This window comes from Gymnodraco acuticeps, unplaced genomic scaffold (genome assembly GCF_902827175.1).
Source record: "Gymnodraco acuticeps unplaced genomic scaffold, fGymAcu1.1, whole genome shotgun sequence".
In the NCBI taxonomy this organism is placed as follows: Eukaryota; Metazoa; Chordata; class Actinopteri; order Perciformes; family Bathydraconidae; genus Gymnodraco; species Gymnodraco acuticeps.
The window spans coordinates 1,190,910-1,210,932 of NW_022990919.1; the positions used below are offsets into that span (position 1 = coordinate 1,190,910).

Below are 20,023 nucleotides of genomic sequence, written 5' to 3' on the forward strand. Positions count from 1 at the left end.
AAGGACCGCCTACTTCCATCTACGTAACATTGCAAAAATCAGGCATATCTTGCCTCAAAACGATGCAGAGAAACTAGTCCATGCATTTGTTACTTCAAGGCTGGATTATTGTAACTCCTTATTATCAGGGTGTACCAAGAAGTCAGTCAAGTCGCTTCAGCTGATTAAAAATGCTGCAGCTCGTGTACTCGTGTACAGAGTTAGGAAAAGGGACCACATTACTCCTTAAAATTCTTCTTCTCGCCTACAAAGCCCTTAATGGGCAGGCGCCTTCTTACCTTAAATAACTCATTATACCCTACTGTCCTACTAGGGCATTGCGTTCCAAGAATGCAGGGTTGTTGGTTGTTCCTAGAGTCTCTAAAAATACAATGGGAGCCAGAGCCTTTTCTTATCAAGCTCCACATTTATGAAATCAGCTTCCAGTTTGTGTTCGGGCGGCAGACACCCTATCCGTTTTTAAGAGTGCGCTTAAGACCTTCCTTTTTGATAAAGCTTATAGTTAGGGCTGATTAGATTCAGCCCCTAGTTTTGCTGATATAGGCTTAGTTTGTCGGGGGACATCTTACTTCTCTCTGTCTATACCTGTGTACTCTCATGTTCCGATTAACCCAGCTTCCCCAAATTTCTTTCTTTTTGGTGTCTATATACGCCGGGATCCGGAGTCATGGATGATCCTGCTGCTGTGGTCCTGAGTCCTGGATCGCGAGCCCTGGATCTTGAGTCGTGGCTGTGCCTGTTGCTGTGGTCCTGGATCATAAGTCCTGGATGGATATCCTCGTGGATTCATCTTCCAATTATACACACATGCATTTCCAAACATTTGGACTACCTATTTTGCAAATGTATTATCTCTTCGATTTACACACGGCATCTATTGCACGTCTGTCTGTCCTGGGAGAGGGATCCCTCCTCTGTTGCTCTCCCTGAGGTTTCTCCCATTTTTCCCTTTAAACTGTGGGTTTTCTCCGGAAGTTTTTCCTTGTACGATGTGAGGGTCTAAGGACAGAGGGTGTCGTATTGTCATACTGATATTCTGTACAAACTGTGAAGTCCACTGAGACAAATGTAACATTTGTGATATTGGGCTATATAAATAAACATTGATTGATTGATTGATTGATTGATTGAATTCATTCTATTTAGAGGCGCCTTTCAAAGCACCCAAGGACACCTTACTGTTCATAAAATATTCGAAGGAAAGGTTTAAGACAGTACAAAGAATGCAGTCCGGGGGATGTTTTTTATGTGGGGTGCAGATGAGAGGGAGTTGTGCTCTTGATAAGCCATTAAAACTAAAAAAAGATGTGTCTCCTGTTCACCAAAACATACCCATCTGTTATGGAAAAAAAAAAGTATTCTAAAAGTAATCTGAATCTTTTTTAAGACACGTAACTGTATTCAGATTACTTTCAGAGCCATGTATTCAGTATTCAGTAACTAATTACATTTACAAAGTAACCCTCCCAACCCTGTAAACACAATACATGTTACTAATCCTTACAGTGTAAGTGTAAGGCTTACACCTACACTTATAGTCATTGCTTTCTGACGGACTTTACCCTTTTACTCTTCAGGTTGCATAGGGAAAATTAGTAGCAGTCTACTGCCATGCTATTCAGTTCACTTTCTCCTACTTCCTGTACCCGGTTTCCTGTCTAACCTTCAGTACACATTTCACAAAAATATAAATGTGCAAATATGAAACATACAGGTCAATATCACCTTAGCTGAACTGTCAATATACCCCAAAACATATTCTTAGATATAAATACCTAATTTTGAGTTATTTAGACACAATTAACACTTATAGTTTAATATCTTGTTACATAAGAATATATCATATTTGTTAAGTATTATTATGGGATAATTACTATTCTTGTGGTAGTACTGCCTTATTAGGCCCATATTGAGCAGAGCATATTAAGACCAAAACTCATGTACAACAACTTCCTTACTTGCAATAAATAAACACTAATTAGAGGGTTATTGAGGAAAAACGGAAAAACTAATGGGTTAATACTTGTAGAATAAGGCATTAATAAGTGTTTTATAATGACTAATAAAGAGCCAATATACTGCTAATATGCATGTTAATTAACAACTAGTTGATGGTTAATTTGTGTACCTTAATATAAAGTGTTACCAAAAGTGGTTATCTGTAATTTGCAGTGGCGACTGGTCATTAGGGGCAGGTGGGGCACAGCCCCACCTAGTGTCAGCAGAAAGTATTAAAAACAAATAAAATATATATAAAATATATTTTAAGATCATGTTTAATCATCTGATTCGTCTCATTGCTGTTTTAGTCAGTGTTCTTCTAATTAGTGTCTACAGTGTGTGCCTATTGAGCTGTTTAGAGCCGTGTGGGACAAAACCCGATCCTGCCCCTCCCTCTCCCTGTTTAAGTCAATGGTGACTGTAAAAACTACACTGCGCATGCTCAGAATATTTTCCTATTTAATGTGTGTGGCAAAAAAATAATGACCATAGGGGCATAGAGCTGCCATCCCCACCATACGTCATCTCACATCATTCAGAGCTGATTGGCTGTAAGTACGTGTGCCGCGAAAAGTGTGGTGTGTGAAGAGGAGACGAGAGAGCTGCAGTGACGCATCCTAAAACCAGGAAGTAAGCTGCGCATGGCTTCCCTCGACAAAAAAGCAATGATATTTCTCCATAGGATTTTAGAAAATAGCTCAAAATAAGATCTGTGGGAAACAAACCTGTTAGATAAATGCACGTTTTGTTCAGCCGGATAATATCCACATGTCTACCATACTTTTATAATTTTTGAATCATAAATATATCGATTAGATCAGATTTATGATAGACTTTTGAAACTACAAGAAGATAAGGAGGACTTTTACAAAAAAGTAATAGAGATTTTTGTCCAGAAGGATAGGCAAATGGACTTCATCTTCAAGTCAAGGTAAGACCGCAATTTTATTGAAAATGGGATCTTACTAAGAGAGAACAATTCAATATTTAAATGATAAAATTACATCTTTTGGGTATCCTTTTGTTGAACTGTCTGTTTAAAATTAATTGAAGCATCAGATTAAAAAAAGCTTTTGAAAATAATATTATATTTTGATTTAGGTCAAAATATAATATTAGTAAACCTGAAGAGTCAGATCCTCAGCAGCCATGAACCTCACTGCAGAAGCTTATATATAGACATCTACGTTTTTTGTGCCCCACCACTTTTGTACATATAAAAACGCCACTGGTAATTTGATATGATGTTGTAAGTAGCTACAAGCTAGCTTGATTCTGTAGTAAACATTGACCTACAGCTAACAGAAAGGTATCTAATTCAAATGTTATGTAGTGTCTCAATAACAAAATACATTTTCAAAACTTAACTTTGATTCTTGTTGTTAATTATATTTGTTATTGGTTAAAGATAATTATAATTATGTTATTAATCATATATATTTACAAAGATAAATGTGAACAGATTATTTTCCAAAAAAGCTTGCTAAACGGTTTTTATGATGAAAATGTATTATATTACAAACAGGAGCTTGCCAAATATATATGATAATAGTAATACAACTATTAATTTACTATTGGCCCAAAAAGGATTGGGCGATATGAGATATAAAAATAATTGTCAAAATAAACCAATAATACAATTTAACTTGTCATCTGGTCTGTTATTGGCTCTCATCAAGAATATTATATTACACAACGTTAACCTTTCATCAAAAATGTTTTCTTATAGCAGCACCTTTTAGCCATTATATGAAGTGTGACTTTAGTTTGAACAGTAAACACAAGACATTTTTTTTAAAGCACCTCAGCAGACTTTTATTGTGAAATGCTGTGAGAGCTGCAGCTCATTCCTGGATGACGCTCTCTGTGGAGCTTACCACAACTCCATTCACAACCTCCTCTGTCACCGTGACGTATTTGGTGACAGTCTTAGAGGTACTGACAGACTCTGAGACAGAACTCGAACCAGAGCCCGAACCAAAGCCTGAACCAGAGCCCGAACCAGAGCCGGCACCAGAGCCGGAAACAGAACTTGATATGGCGGAGGACATGGTGGAGGACATGGTGGAGGAGGAGGAGACGCTGCAGGAGAAGAAAGTAATTTTGAGCCGGTACTTTTATCCGTTAGATCTTTAATCAACCGTAAGAATTCTTATTTGGTTAGTGTGCAGAAAGGATTTGTTGCTGTAAAGTAAAATAAAAAAATAAAAAAGGATATCTATTAACACGTTTCCAAATATGTTTCATGAACTTGTTTTTACATCCTTTACGACATTTCTGAGCTAGTGGTCAGATGTCTTTTAAAATAGTTAATTCTCACCCGCCGCCAACGTCCTCTCCGTCCAGCAGCCTCCTGTACTCGGCGATCTCCATCTCCAGGCGGGTCTTGATGTCCAGCAGCATCTGGTACTCCTGTCCCTGCCTCTCCAGGTCAGCCCTGAGCTGCATGAGCTGCTCCTCCATGCTGCTCACCTGGCTCTGGTAGCCCGACAGCTTCATGGAATAGCGGTTCTGAGTCTCAGCCAGCGTGTTCTCCAGTGAGGATTTCTGGAGAAGCACAGAGAAACACTTGGTTAGTTTGTCAACCCACAGGAGGAGATGTAAAACATAGAGGATCTTACATTACAAAGAAAGAAAGAATATCAGTGATGTGACGCTCACCATGCTGAGCTGTGACTGCAGCTCGATCTCCAGCGACTGCAGCATGCGCTTCAGATCCGTGAGCTCCGATTTGGACGTGTTGGTGACTTCGGTGCTTTCAGCCACTTCTTTCTGCAGTGACTCTGTCTGTATGCAAACCCAATTTATTAGTATGAATCTGTGATTTATTTACTGAACATAGCCTGAACTAATACTAATGTCACTCAATAGATCCGCCATCAGCTTTAGCTGTTAGCTCCAAAAATGGGCGCCATAAAACAAAAACATACATTTTAGAAACTTACAATAATTTGCTAATTTGACTAAACTTTGTGTTGAAATAATGTTAGCTAGCTAACATCAGACACTTTTAATCTGTAAATAAAATATAGCCGACTTCTGTTTCAGCTAGTAGTAACACCATTTAAATATCTCACTCAGTTTTGCTTTTGGTAATTTAAAAGTTAAATGTTACAAGAACAGATGTTTTAAAATAAAGATAACAGTTTTTTTTATATTTGGACACTCGCGAAAAGTTAGCTATATGCTAACCAACCCCAGTCTCCCCATCTCACCATCGGTTAGTGAAAAAATAATTTCCTTACCTTTCCTTTATACCACTCCTCCAGTCCTTTGCGGTTTTTGGCGGCGTCGGCTTCGTACTGCTTCCTCATCTCCTCCATTATCTTATTGAGGTCCACACCTGGGCCCGCATCCACCTCTACGTTCACCTGGCCACTCAAGTTTTGTCTCATTGCTAGGAGCTCCTGAAGGGAAAGGAGAGGAGAAAACAGGAAACAAGTAGATAAGAGTGGTGCAGCAAGACGTATTTTAGGCCCTGAGGTTAGCAATTTCCCGGTTCCCTCCACAAAAAGACAATTTAGAAACGTGTTAGCAACTGTCTGAGTGCTCACGGACCTCTTCATGGTTCTTCCTGAGGAATATCAGCTCCTCTCTCAGACCCTCGATCTGCATCTCCAGGTCGGACCGGCTCATGGTCAGCTCGTCCAGGACTCTCCTCAGGCCGGCGATGTCCGCCTCCACCGACTGACGCATGGACAGCTCGTTCTCATACCTTCAGGAGGACAATGCTTTTTAATCCGAATCTTTTCCTATCCAAAAATGTACCTCTTATTTGCTTTAAGGGGCCCTATATTCCCTCTGGAGATAATAATGTGTAGCCTTTGCAGACCATTTAAATGCACACCATCCTATAGAACACACTACAGTAAGGGGAAAGCCCCCAAAATGCATAATAGGGCCTCTTTGAGGTGTTTTTGAATGCTCTGAAAACATATTGTAAGCTTATGAGGGGGGGAATAACAACTTCCCAATACCGGAAATTGGGAACTTTCAAGAAAACACTTGGATGTATCAATTGCCTTTTGAAGCGGTCTGCAATTAGTACAAGAGTGACGTTTTATTTAATAAATGAATTCACGTACTTGAGCCTGAAGTCGTCAGCAGCCAGCTTGGCGTTGTCAATGGAGAGGTAAATGCTACCATTAACCGAGGTAGCTTCTAGGATCTAGAAGATAAGAAAAAACAGAAGAAAGAAATGCGGTTTTAAATGGATTGGACAGCATGTTACTCAGCAGATAGAGTTGCTGTCCACCAATAAGAGAGTCAGCGGTTTGATCCCTGGGCCCTGCAGCAACATGTCAAACCCCAAATGGCTCCCAATGGCAACAGTGTGTGGGAATCGGGGAATGCTATGACATATTTAGATTACAATTCTGCATTTATGTTGAAGTAACTGAATATAAACTATGTTTTCCTCAAATTGAGAACTAATTTCTATCTTTCAAAGTGCATACTGTTTCATGCTTTATGCATACATCACAGAGCTGGTAAGCTGCTATTTATGATTGATTTGACTTTAAGAGTAAAGGTTAAAGGAGATTTGTCTTTATCAGCTTAAAGATTTGGATGTGTTGACTGTTGTTTAGCTCATTATTTAATCAGCAGGTGACGCTGACATGTGACTTTTCAAACTTTTACACCATTTTAAAATGTCTCTTCTTCTTGTGTTGCACAATGAGAAAAGTGTCCTGTTACACTATCTTGTTAGTTGCAGTCCTCGTCTTGTCCATATTATTGTAAGATAAGTCGCATACGTGAAAACAATTCACCATCATGTCATTTTACTACTACTTGACCCTTTTACAGAACTCCTCTTACAGTAATCTGATATATTTTTTCGAAACAACTAATCAAGATGATAACGGAATAAGCGTTAGTTATCATACCATCGTACGATAGGTCTTCAACATACACGTGACCAAATGTTGAGGGGATGCCTACCTTTCCCTGCAGCTCTGCGATGGTGGCATAGTAGGCGCTGTAGTCTCTGGAGGACGGGGAGGTCTTGCTCTCCAGGAACTGTCTGATCTTCAGCTCCAGTTCGGCGTTGGCCGCCTCCAGGTTGCGCACCTTCTCCAGGTAGGTTGCCAGACGGTCGTTGAGATTCTGCATGGTTGCCTTCTCGTTGGCGGAGATGTCCATGCCACCACCGCCACCACCTCCACCACCTCCTCCACCTCCTCCACCGCCGAAGCTATACATGCCTGCCCCACCTCCACCTCCACCTCCAGAGGCGAAGGAGTACATGGCTGCCCCACCTCCTCCGCCTCCTCCACCTAAATTGAAGCCATAGGCACCTCCACCTCCACCTCCACCGCCAGAGGAGATTTTCACAGAGGAGCCTCCAGCACCGCCGTACATGGAGCCACTGGTGTAACCCCGAGATCCACCAGACTGGCTACTGTGAACAAGGCCAAACGACATTTTGCCTGCAGGTGAAGGAGGAATATCTATCTGCTTCAAATTCAGAGGAGAAAGTGAAGAGCTCAGAGCGGCTGCTTTTCTTTAATACTGTTTAGGAGGTCGGAGGAGGAGTGAGGATGGCGAGATCATGCCAAGCCTTCGTAGGCAGGAAGGCTAATAGCTGTGGGTGTTTCTGGGATTCCCACCCATCACACTTTACATCCACCTGCATTGCCATCATGCCAACTCAACATCAATAGAGCTACAGGGCGAGTTCAGACATGGATGACATTTATATCTAAAATCCCCTCCCAGCATTAAAAAACACATAAAGTATCAGCAGCAGTCATTTCCAAAACATCCTTGGATCATCTTTCACTTTTTACGAGTGCAGTGTTGGGTAACTCTTGGTTATTGAGTAGTGAAGAAGGACACTAAACCTCTTGTTTGATCAGTCTTTCTGAGCTGCCTAATCTTAAGCAAACAGATTGATTATATTCCGTCAAAAATGCAAAAGATCCTCCATAGAGGCCTGGAAATGTGTTCCCTGCATTGAGGATTTAGAGCTTATTGCACTTAAAAGGTGCTGTGGGGTATTTTATTAAAACCATTACCAGATTAATTCAAGACTCTTCAAATCTTGTGAACAAGCTTTGCCAATAAGATGTTGTTTGGTAAGCCTTAACAGGATAATAAGAATACAGTGGAGGAATTCCTATTAATATGATTAATACACTTCATTTGTATTGTCGGTAACACTTTATATTAAAGTACACAAATTCACCATCAACTAGTTGTTAATTAACATGCATATTAGCAGTATATTGGCTCTTTATTAGTCATTATAAAACACTTATTTAAAAAAAGATAATGTTTTTATTTATTTATAGAATTAATATGAATGCTTTATTCTGCATGACCATATTCTACAAGAAATAAGCCATTAGTTGAGAGGTTTTCCTCAATAACCCTCTAATTAGTGTTTATTTATTGCAAGTAAGGAAGATGTTGTACATGAGTTTTGGTCTTAATATGCTCTGCTCAATATGGGCCTAATAAGGCAGTAGTACCACAAGAATAGTAATTCTACCATAATAACACTTAACAAATATGATATATTCTTATTAAAAAAAATTAATTAATCGAAATTAATCGCATTTTTAATCACATATAAATATTTGACCTAAGAACAGTGAGAAGCAATTTTTTTCACATGGATTTTAGTATACAATTAGGCGCATTCACATCGCAGTACTTTTCCCACAAAGGTTCATGAGAACTTAGTTCATGAGAACTCTTTGAACCTGGGGGTAGATTAGGCAAATGAAGCCGCTGACGTCACTTCTTCTTCTTCTGCTTTGGGTTTACTGGCAGGCCGCAAACCACTTCACGGCGTATACTGCCGCCCAAAGTCCCCGGCCGGAAGTCCCCTGAGTTGGGGACTGGCTTCAGTAGAAGCTGCTGGGAGTCCCAGCAGCCTTCCGAGTAAATCGCCAGAACGCCGACACCTCCTCATCTCCACCGCTCCCATGTTTTATTTTGTGTTGCCATAAATTAGTCTCTCTGCGTTTCTGGGCTGGGCTAATGCTAATAATGCTAATGCGAGGATAATAAAATGGCGGCTTCACAAAACTTTTTGGGAGTTTTACGGGGCGTGGTTTGCAATCCGCCCAGCCAATCAGAAATATAGCTCTTTTCTCACAAGAGAGCCGTACGAAAGTCCCTGCTCTCTAGCAGCTCTCTGCTCTCTAGCAGGGACTTTCGTGGGGGTAAAAAGGTTCTCATGAACTAATTTTAGTACCGGCTCTTTTTGGTGTGAACGCGATAAAAGAGGCTAACGTCCACGCTAGCTTCCACGCTAGCTGCTATATGTTTTGCATTGAGGTGATACTTGAGGCTTGATGTGCTGCGGTGATATGCGAATTCCTTTTTGCATAATTTGCACACAACCGTGCTCTTATCGACGCTTCCATCCGTCCGTTTTTTAAAACAACATTTCCCACGGTTGTTCACTGTGGTTTGTTGTTGTCTGAAGTCATGAACGTTAGTTGGTGCTCCAGTATAATCGGTACGCCTGAAACTCATCCAGTGAGAAACGTTCCGCGGTGCAAAAATAAGTGCGATTAAAATGCGTTAATTTTTTTAACGCGTTCATTTTTGTGTAATTAATTAATCTTAATTAACGCGTTAAAGTCCCGGCCCTAATTCTTATGTAACAAGACATCAAACTATAAGTGTTAATTGTGTCTAAATAATTCAAAATGAGGTATTTATATCTAAGAATAAGGGTAATAAATAGATATAAATGTTAGCATTTTTTCGGTCAGGGCTAATTCAGAGGCTCAGCGTTAGCCTTGTGTTTTTCTTTGCTAAAAAAAAAAAAATCATCAGTTAGCTGAGTTTCTTCCCGTTACATGGACATGAAACATTCATAGTTTATTAAATCTTAAGAAGCCCTCAGACACTGTTGCTTGCAGATGTTGTGGTTTCGGGCCCGCCGAAGGGTCCGTGGGGCTTAAGAGGTAAAGGTTGTTAAATGTTAAGAAGCCCTGAGACACAGTTTCGTGAGCTGCCGGGCTTAACAGGTTAATCAAACTTGAAAAGTGTATTAAAAGTTGCTTTTACACTGCATTATGGGACGAAAAGGACTCGTACAATTTAAACGCATTGCATGACTCCAAGTTTTACTTCTTGAAACGACATCTATTAATGTAATAACAGCGATTACATGACAGGCACATCAACGGATGTTAATATCCTGGAGCAATGTCAAAAATGTATATTTAATGATTTGAATATTGGGTGTGACTGCGTGGAATTCTGCTGCAGGCTTGTTCCCATCATGTACAGCTGCTACAGGGGAAACTGATATGTAAGTGCCACACCCACTTTGTTAACATTTGATTTAACTTCAATCTAGACAATGTGGAACATGTTTGTTGAAGAGGTGTGTTACCTTTTGGCTTTGAATCTCTGCTTCCAAAGCAAACACCTGACATGAAAGGAGCGCTGCTCTGTTTTTGAATCAAAGGCCATATAGGTACACTAAATCAGTGGTGAACCGTGTCTATCACACCCCCCCCCCCCCCCCGGCGTTACAATGTCCGTCTTTTCACTGAATTGTCATCTTGAAAAGGGTACTCACAACAATTCCGCAACAACTTCATCTTCACCTGTTGCACTTGCCATTTCAACGTTAAAAACAGTAAAACGGCATGAATTGCTTCGTCACATTCATCTAGATCAGTGGTCACCAACCTTGTTAAGCCCGAGATCACCGACCTCGGCCTTGGTGAAAGGCGAGATCTACCTATTGCAGAATTGAGTGAAAAAGACAAGTGCAGTGAGTTCCAAAATATGCAGCATCACCTTTCACAATGACAAAGGGCAAAACAGTCCTGTTAATGGAAGTCAGTGTGATGGCTGCGACTGAACGCTGTCTGTGAGGGCTTTGTAGTCTGGCTCATAGCTACAGACAGCCAGTCTGAGGCAGTCTGTCAGGTGTTTGTCAGTAAGGCGGCTCCTGTACTTTGACTTGATTATTTTCATCTGTGAAAAAGCCATTTCACAGAGGTAAGTGGATCCAAAGTACGCGCTCACTTTTAGTGCACATGCAGTGAGAAGCAGAAACTTCTCTCTACTGACAAGTCCCCAAAAGCCACTCTCCTTTGACCTGGATTTTAGCTCTATCTCATTTTTTAAATCGATCATCTCCATGTCAACTCCATGTCAACTCCAGTTGGCAAAGTAAACACCTCTTGGAATGTATCTGCCACCTGTTCAATGTCAATGGGCTGGAATGGATTTGAAATGAAAGCAGCAATATCTTCCATCACATGTAACTCACCAAAACACCGGCTGAACTCGTTTGCCACTTTGTCCATGTGAGAACAGAACTGCTCAGGGTGAAAAGCCTCCTTGTCTTCAATGGCCTGTGACATTTTCTCCAGGTTGGGAAAGTGATGCAGCCTCCTGTTCCCTAGACGTGAAGTCCAGACAGCAAGCTTGGCCTTAAACGCATTCACAGCGCTTATCATGTGATGCAAGTCTTTTCCCTGGAGCTCATTGTTGAGTGCGTTCAGTTTCGCCGTTATGTCTGTCAGAAACCCCAGGTCCAGTAGCCACGCGTCATCTGAGAGTTCCTTGTGCTCATCATTCCTTGTCGACAGAAACGTTTTAATCTCCGGTAGCAAGTCAACAAACCGCTGCAGGACTTTGCCGCGACTCAACCACCGCACGTCAGCATGGAGGAGTAGGTCTCCGTAAGACGCATCAAGCTCGTCCAATAACGCCTTGAATAAGCGATGTTGAAGCGTTTTTGCCCTTATCGAATTGACCAGTTTGACCACCAGTGTCATTACATGGGAAAAGTCCACTATCTTTCCAACCAAGGCCTGTTGGTGAATCACACAGTGATAATTCACAAAAGCAGGGTCCTTGCGGGACAGTGCAATAAAACCGACGTGCACACCGCGCATTGCCAGGGCACCATCTGTAGTAATTGCAACCAGTTTATGAATGGGAATGTTATTTTCGAGGATGTATTTTTTAAACTCACTGTAAATGTCCTCACCTCTCGTCCTCTCCTTTAAGTGCAAAAGGGTGAGGAAGTCCTCCTTTGTGGTAGAATCCCGGAAAACCATTCTGACAAACACAACAAGCTGAGCTGTGTCTGTTACATACAGGGACTCATCAAACTGCAGCGAAAAGTTTTCACAAAGTAACAAGTCATTTAATAGGCTACTCGTCGATCCACGTCCTCTGACAGTGATTCGATCCTCGTGACTGTTGCGGGGTCAAGCGGTACCTTTTTTACCGTCGCGGTCATTGAAGAGCGTCTCAGAGGTAATGGACATTGCTTCCTTAATTAAATCTCCATCTGTAAAAGGCTTCTTGCGTTTCACCAAAAGGTGACTTACACGAAATGATGCTTCAGTGGCAGCCTTATTTTGAGCAGCAGGCTTTGAGAAAAACGATTGCTGGACCTTTAAACTCGATTTCAGCTCTTCAACTTTCCTACCACGGATAGCGCTCTTGGGTGGGAAGCTGTCTTTGAACGTCTGGTGATGGGTGTTGTGATGCCGCTCCAGATTTCCTCTTTTCGACAGTGCTTGCGTTTGGTGGCACCATGGTAAAAATAAATTCCTCTTCCCATTCTTCATGGAAATGGTAGGTTCTATTTCGTATAAGGCTTCGCCCTCTAAGGCTATCGCTATTGGGTAATCCCACTGCACGTGTGCAGCACTGACAGACTTAATTCACGCCCACCTATGACGTGGGCCCCACCTACAAACTCATTTCCGTATAAATAGGAAGTAGTCCCTACAATCTGCTCCCACTTTTCTTCAGCACTCCGTTGCAGAAGCACTGTACAGGCACAATCTCTTTTCAGAGCTGTTTACCAGAAAGCAAACATTCCTAGTGGTTCCCCTGGCCCCATCCTCCCTCTCCTCCGGACGGGGGAGACAGGGCGGGGGCCCGGTGTCAACCCGACATATGAGTTACGACCGGAACTCATGGTGTGAGTCCTGCCGGGGGTTGGAGCACGCAAACTCACTCCCCAGGTGTCGTGCACTCATTGTGTCCGTCTCCCTCTGGCCCACAGACAGTGGAGAGCGGACGCTCTCGCTGCTGCGGCCGAGGATGATTGGCTAGTACAGGAGTCTTACTCTGTGGACCAAGCCCTTGATTTATGGGATCCGAGTGGCGGACAGCAGTCAGGCAACTCCTTCCCCTCCATTCACGGATCTCCATGGGGTTCCCCCGGCCCCATCCTCCCTCTCCTCTGGACGGGGGAGATAGGGTGGGGCCCGGTGTTGGCCGACATATGAGTTATGACCGGCTGTGGCTGGCTCGCTCCAGGGAGGAAGCGGTTTTACACAGACGATACAGGCGAGTCCTGCCGGGGATTGGAGCACGCAAACGCGGCTCTCACTCCCACGGCCCCATCCTCCCTCTCCTCCGGACGGGAGAGACAGGGCGGGCACCGGGTCCCTCTATCCGCCATCTCGGCTCTGCCGTATAGGCGGTATTCTCCAGGAACTCCCGGAGATCATCGGAAAGGCAGCCGCCTAATGAGATCTCCCCGTTCCCCCGGTTCAGGAGAGCTCTCCTCCGGATGACATAAGCGGCTACCTCATAGCCTGTCGGTTATTAGTGTTGGAGCACCACCCAGTGGCGTGGTTGAAGGTTTGAATCTGCTCCGCGCCGATCGTTTGATGAGTAGTCTTTTCATGGAAAGGACTCGAACACCGAGTTATGAGATAAGCAATAAGCTGAGTTTAATGGTAAAAGCAACAATACAAAATACAGAGTACTCTGCAACAGTACAAAAGACAGAGTACTCCGGGCTGAAATCTACCACCGTGTGATATACGTATCCGGACGGTCAATCAGAAGACAGTGCAGAGTAGGGCTGTGCAATTAATCGTATTTTAATCGCGATTACGATTACGGCTTGTGACGATTATGAAAACAGCATAATTGACAAAATACGATTATTTTGCTGGGTGTGCTTTCGCCCCTCCCTAAAAGCCCACTCGGCCACGTGGGAGTGACATGTGTTCAGCGCGAGCGAAGATGTCAGAACAAAAGCAGCAACTCGTTAAAAATAAGGGTCGCGGGGAGATTCCCAGTCGATCGCGAGATGTGTCAAAAAATAGAACAACATTCTATTTTATCGTTAATGTCCTATAACATAATCTTCCTGTGCCAGAATAATGCACTTGAACACATCAAAGCTTTGTGATTGGCCGGCGTGGCTGGTGGGCAGTGGGCAGTGCAGTGCAGTGCAGTGACAGTCCGCACACACACACAAGACCACAATTATGGCAGAAGCAAAAAGCCCAAAATATATAATTTTCACTCCGAGTGGGAGGATGATTATTTTTGTATCTATTCCAATTCAAAGGCCATCTGTCTCATCTGCAATGCGAGCGTGGCTTTATCGAAGAAGGGTAATTTAGGAGCGGCATTTCAAAACAGTGCACAAACGCTACGAGACGGAATTCCCTCCTAATTCTGCCCTACGCTCCAAAAGGGGAGGGGCCTGAAAGGACAGCTAAATGCACAGCAGTCCATTTTCACCAGGCCCAACAACAAGAGCAAGGCTGCTACCAGAGCATATTATCGTGTCAGTCACGTTCTTGAGAAACACATGAAGTCTTTCAAAGACGGCAAAGTTGTGAAAGAAGCATTCCTGGAGGCTGCCGACGCGCTTTTGGGGGACAGTAAAAATAACAGTAGCATTTCAACAGGTTTTTGATATAATAAAAACTCAAGTTAGATACCGTTATTAATCAGCTGTAAGTTTGAGTTTGTTTGAACTTATTCATTATAATTATTGTACAAAATGGTATAAGAATGCAAACTTAAATTGATTATAGTCTGTTATCAGTTCAGGTTAAGAAACTAGTGTTGCTTGCATCCTATTTTAAAAAAGGTATTTATTTGTATACTCTAATAAAATGTAACAAAAAAAGAGTTTGATTCTATTAATTTAGTCTTTTATTGCACTTCGGCAGCAGATTCCTGAGTAGCTTCAGATCTGAGTTGTCTTATTAGTAAGCATAATTTATACTTTTGTAGCAACACTAATTTTATATAATGGCAAAGAAAGGGTTCAGAGTCTTTTCTTTTTGTCCTGTGTCCTATGTGGCAGCACTGCCACACGTTCCTCTTCAGAGAGGGTCTTCAGTACAGGTGGCAATATCGTCCCCTGCCTGCGCTCATCTCTGAAAGCAGACCATGTCAACAGGCTGGTGTTTCTTGCAAAACATCTTTAAGAGATGACACGAGCAGCCCTACCAGCATGGTGTGACCATGGTGGCCTAAACATTTTTATTTGGTCTTAAATTGTAGTTCAACATTTATTTCCTGTTACTTCTGGACCATGACGGTGGGCCAGCCTTCAACGTTTAACTGAGTGGAATATGTTGAATATGTTTTACCAAAATGTTGGCTATATGTTAAGGAATTTTCAGTAGGTTGTGCAGTGCACTGCAACATATTTGATTTCATTTATTTTGGTCTAATTTATTTTTATTTATCATATTAATATATGTTTATATGGTTTTGGAAGTGCGCTCCAACATATTTGTTGATCTTGTTTATTGGTAAAATATTATTTGTTTTAAAGTTCAATAAATGGTCAATGAATAATCGTCAAAATAATCGTGATATCAATTATTGACCCAAATAATCGTGATTATGATTTTTGCCATAATCGCACAGCCCTAGCGCAGAGTATGAACATTGGAACAGCTTACATACAAATTATGTGGGAGGAGTTGTGGCGGTTGCTCCTCCCTAGCTATTTGTTATTGGCGATTTCACTTCTGGGTGAGCCCTAGACAGTGAGTTGGTAGTTCTCCATTGGCCGGTTTCACTTCTGGGCGAACCCTAGGCAATGAGTCAGCAGCCGTTGACTCCGTCTGGTTCGCCCCATCTTCTTACATTAGCTAACACACGATATCACATGTTCTGCCTCTCTGAAAGCTATAATTGTATATGTTTAAACGTCATCGTCTCATGACATCCTTAGGATTAGTTAACTAACAAAGGTTAACTGTTCTTATACCCTAAGGCAGGGGTGGGGAACCTTTTTCCTCTCAAGGGCCATTTCAATTTTTACAATATCCTCCGAGGGCCGTATACAAGTTATTGACCTCTGCTTAAAAATACTAAAATTACAGATGAATTTCGCCTTTCTTTCATGCTGTGCAAAGAAAAAACAACCTCTTAATCTAGATATTTTACCATGACTCGCGCACGCATGCATGCACGTGCACGGTTGTGGCATGACCACCAAAACAGAAAGATATGGACACAAGATGTGTGCAAAAGTATTTAGTTTCCTATCCATGTGGACATGATTTAAGTGGGGGGGAGCTAACCTCCTCTAGGGGGGGGGCATGCTCCCCTGGGAAGATTTTTTTTTTAATGTTGAAGTTCAAAGCATCAATCTGGTGCATTTTGAGAGCAACATTAGTAGATCTATGGATACATCTCTCAACACCCATATGAAACAGAACTGTAAGCAGATTTATTTTTCTTTATGGATATTTTACAAATCACTCTCCTTTCAAACTGTATTCTTGTTTATTAATAACAACCTTTTTTTACTGTCATATAGTATTTTATACCCCTTTACTTTATTCTCTTATTTTTTTATAACTATAATGATCATATAAAGATGTGCCTTTGCCTCACTGGTTGTAGAAAAAGCTTCTTATATTCATTAGCAAAGTTAGCTAACCAGATGCTAATAACAACAAAGTTATTGACTGTATGACAGATGAACAGATCGCCACTGGGCTTTCAACTAAAGACACAGGCACGCAGAACTGCAGCATGTGTACGGCTCCTTATGGGTACTGCAATTTCTGGAAGTGCCGGAGTGACGTTCTGGTGCTCTCAGTCAGAACTGCACCCCTGTCAGACGAGACATATACCACGTGATGACACGTTAGGCTCGTGTTGTGTTCAAGGACCCTGACCTTGGCTAGGAAAAACAGGCACTCACTTGTTTAATTTTTTTGCGGTCTAGATTTCTCAATTTTTTTTCTTTTTTGCGTGTGTTTATAAATTACCTCGAGGGCCGTACCAAATTGTCTCGCGGGCCGTATACGGCCCGGGGGCCGGAGGTTCCCCACCCCTGCCCTAAGGCCTTCTCTGAACTTCCTCCAACCTCGAAGTGAGCTCACTTAAAATGAATACATCTATTGATAATTCAGAACGACCATTGTCTTTCTAACTGTGTGACTCAATTCAGTAACACACATCTTATATATCAGGAGACATTAAAATGAATATACCAGAAATACGCTGTATTAAACTTTCTGCTATAACATGTTTATTAGGCAGCAGGGCTCGCGGCACAAACCGGCTGTCTTTAAAACCTGCCGGTTGATTAGACAGCACAGGCTTGTTTCCTATGTCACAGATATGCCTCCACACACCTCCGCTCATTCCTCAAGCGGGTTTGAGCGTGAACACGCCTCAATGTCCGGTTTACGAGCCTTCTCCTAAACGGCGACATGATGAGAGCCGCTGTGCAATACAGCGTGTGGAGGTGCAATAGCCGGCTGTAACCTGTCAGCAGGCAGGGCTCGTGGCGCAAGCCAGCTGTATTTAACCAGACGGTTATTAGACAGCAGGGCTCTGACGTGGCTCGTCACCATGACAATCACAGCACATCCAGAGCATGTCGCGCGCTCTCAGAGTATTACTCAGAGTGGCGACGCGTGTGTTCGATGGACAGATGGATAATAATAAGCAGCAAGGCCCACCGGGTAAGCCGGCTGCCCCTAACCTGTCGGTTATAGGCAGCATGGCTCACTGCATAAATCGGCTGTCTTTAAAACCTATTGGTTTTTAGGCAGCTCGGTTTTTCTCCTCTGTCCCAAACCTAGCCTACTGTACCTCCTACACACGGTCCTAATGAGCCCACGAATGCCATTATTACAGTGTGGACAGCACTGCACACACCTCCGCTCATCCCTCAGGGGTGTTGAGCGTGAACGCACCTCAATGTCCAGTTTAACACTGTAAGCAATTGCTGTTAATTTACAGCCAATTTTCAGCACTAATCTACTGGCAGCCCCCTAACCCTACTGTGAATGTCTTCTTTTTTTTTTTAAAGTAATAAACTGAAATTGTTCAACAGTATGAATACTGTATAATTTCAGTGTATTGCTGGCGTCTCTGCTGCCAGTATTTTACTGTTAATTGAAAAAAAATGCAGCAGTATACTGTATTTTATTTTTACAGTAAGAGGCTGTAAAGTCATTTCACAGTATGAGTACTGTGGTATTACAGCAAAGGGCAGGCGTCTGTGAAGAGACTGCCAGCACTTTACTGTTATTTGACAGGAAAATGTGTTACAGTGGACATAATGAGAGCCTGTGTGAAATGCAGCGTCTGGAGGGCTCTGGCGTGGCTCGTCACCATGACAACCTCAGCACATTCAGAGCAGGTTTGTGCGCTGAGTTGCGGCGCGTGTGTTCAATGGACAGATGAAAGATAATATGCAGCAAGGCTCCCCGGTTAAGCCGGCTGCCAATAGCCTATTGGTTACTTGGCAGCATGGCTCGCTGCCTAAGCCGGCTGGGTTTTTTAACTTATCGGTTAATAAAACAGCAGGGCTTACTATTCAATCCGTCTACCTTAAACCTTTTGGGTTTAGGCAGCACAGATTTTTCCTCTGTCTCAGACGTACCTCCTACCCACGGTCGTAATAAGCCCACGGAGGGCCATTATTACGCATTGTGTGGACAGCACTGCACACACCTCCGCTCATCCCTTAGTGGTGTTGAGCGTGAACGTGCGGTTTACGAGTCTTCTCCTAAACGGCGACATAATGAGAGAGAGTGTGAAATGCAGCGTGTGGAGGGCTCTGGCGTGGTTTGCCACCAACCACAGCACATCCAGAGGGGGGGGAATGAGACCCATCCTCGATCTGTCAGTGTCCAACAAGGGAATGGTCTGTTCCCATGCTGACGATCAAACAGGTGCTGGAGTGTTCACATCCATAATCCTGAATGATGCATTCCTCCACGTAACCATCATCCCGAAACAAAGCAAATTCCTGCGTTTCTCATTCCTGGCTCCACGCACTTTTTCAAAGTGGGTGGAGACGGTTGGAGCAGCTACTCAGAATGGGATGAGAGTGTTATTTTACCTGGACGGCCGGCTGTTGCTGGCTCGCTCCAGGAAGGGAGGAAGCGGCTTACAGACGATACAGCTACGTATCTCATCTGTCAAACCTGGGTGTCATTATCAACTGGAAGAAGAGCTGTCCTCTTCCCTCCCAGGTTATAATTTAACTGGGAGTGGAATTGAACTCAGCCCGCATGAGAGCGTGACTCTCATAGCGGAGAGGGGAGAAAGTGACAGCTCTCCTCCTGCGCGTCACACCCTGGGGCGGCGACACCCCTCTCCGTGATGCAGCTGTTAGACATGATATCAGCTGGTCACGTGGTGATTCCCCTGGGTCTCCTTCATAGTGAGGAGACTCCAGAGGTGGTTTATTCGCCTGCGCATCCACCCCGTGCGTCAGAGGAGAGGCATGGTGTACATTCCTCCTTCCGTGGGTTTGGATTTGACCTACTGGAAAAATCACCACGTCCTGTCAGTGGGGGTGCCCCTGAGCAGAGTGACGTCACACACCGACAGACACATCACATCGTCACAGACGTCATTCACAGACGCATCTCTCGCAGGCTGAGGAACGTGCATGTCGCAGGCAGTGGGGGGACAGTGGCTGGCTCACATGTCTCTCCATATAAACGTGCTGGAATTACTCTCCGTATGGAAAGTGATCCAGCACTTCGTCCCGTTGCTGTACAATCAGCATATGTTGATTCTAACAGACAACAAAGCAGCGGCGGCCTACATAAATCGCCAGGGAGGTGTACGATCGGCGCAGCTGCTGAACACACCAGAGCACAGCCAAATGGACAATGTTCCGTTTGGTGTGTAGGGAAAAGCCTGGACCCCGTTGTGCCCCCTGCCTCGTGCTGTCGTTCCGACTTTTTTAAAACAGTTCTCAACTGTTTTCGACTAGCACTGACTTCAGTTACTTAACCCTGGGTTAACTCGCTATGCCTTGTTGGTT

At 43.2% G+C, this 20,023-nt stretch overlaps 1 protein-coding gene across 1 annotated transcript; it reads right to left on the reverse strand.

Moving 5' to 3' along the window:
* Positions 1 to 3,808: 3,808 nt before the first annotated feature.
* LOC117558019 (keratin, type I cytoskeletal 13-like) lies at positions 3,809 to 7,395 on the reverse strand. The gene is made up of 7 exons (XM_034233979.1): positions 6,946 to 7,395; positions 6,087 to 6,169; positions 5,560 to 5,716; positions 5,247 to 5,408; positions 4,663 to 4,788; positions 4,322 to 4,548; positions 3,809 to 4,083 (listed from the first exon to the last, which is right to left on the reverse strand). Exons 1-7 carry the CDS (start codon positions 7,363 to 7,365, stop codon positions 3,846 to 3,848), a joined length of 1,413 nt encoding a protein of 470 aa, XP_034089870.1. The 5' UTR covers positions 7,366 to 7,395; the 3' UTR covers positions 3,809 to 3,845.
* Positions 7,396 to 20,023: the final 12,628 nt, after the last annotated feature.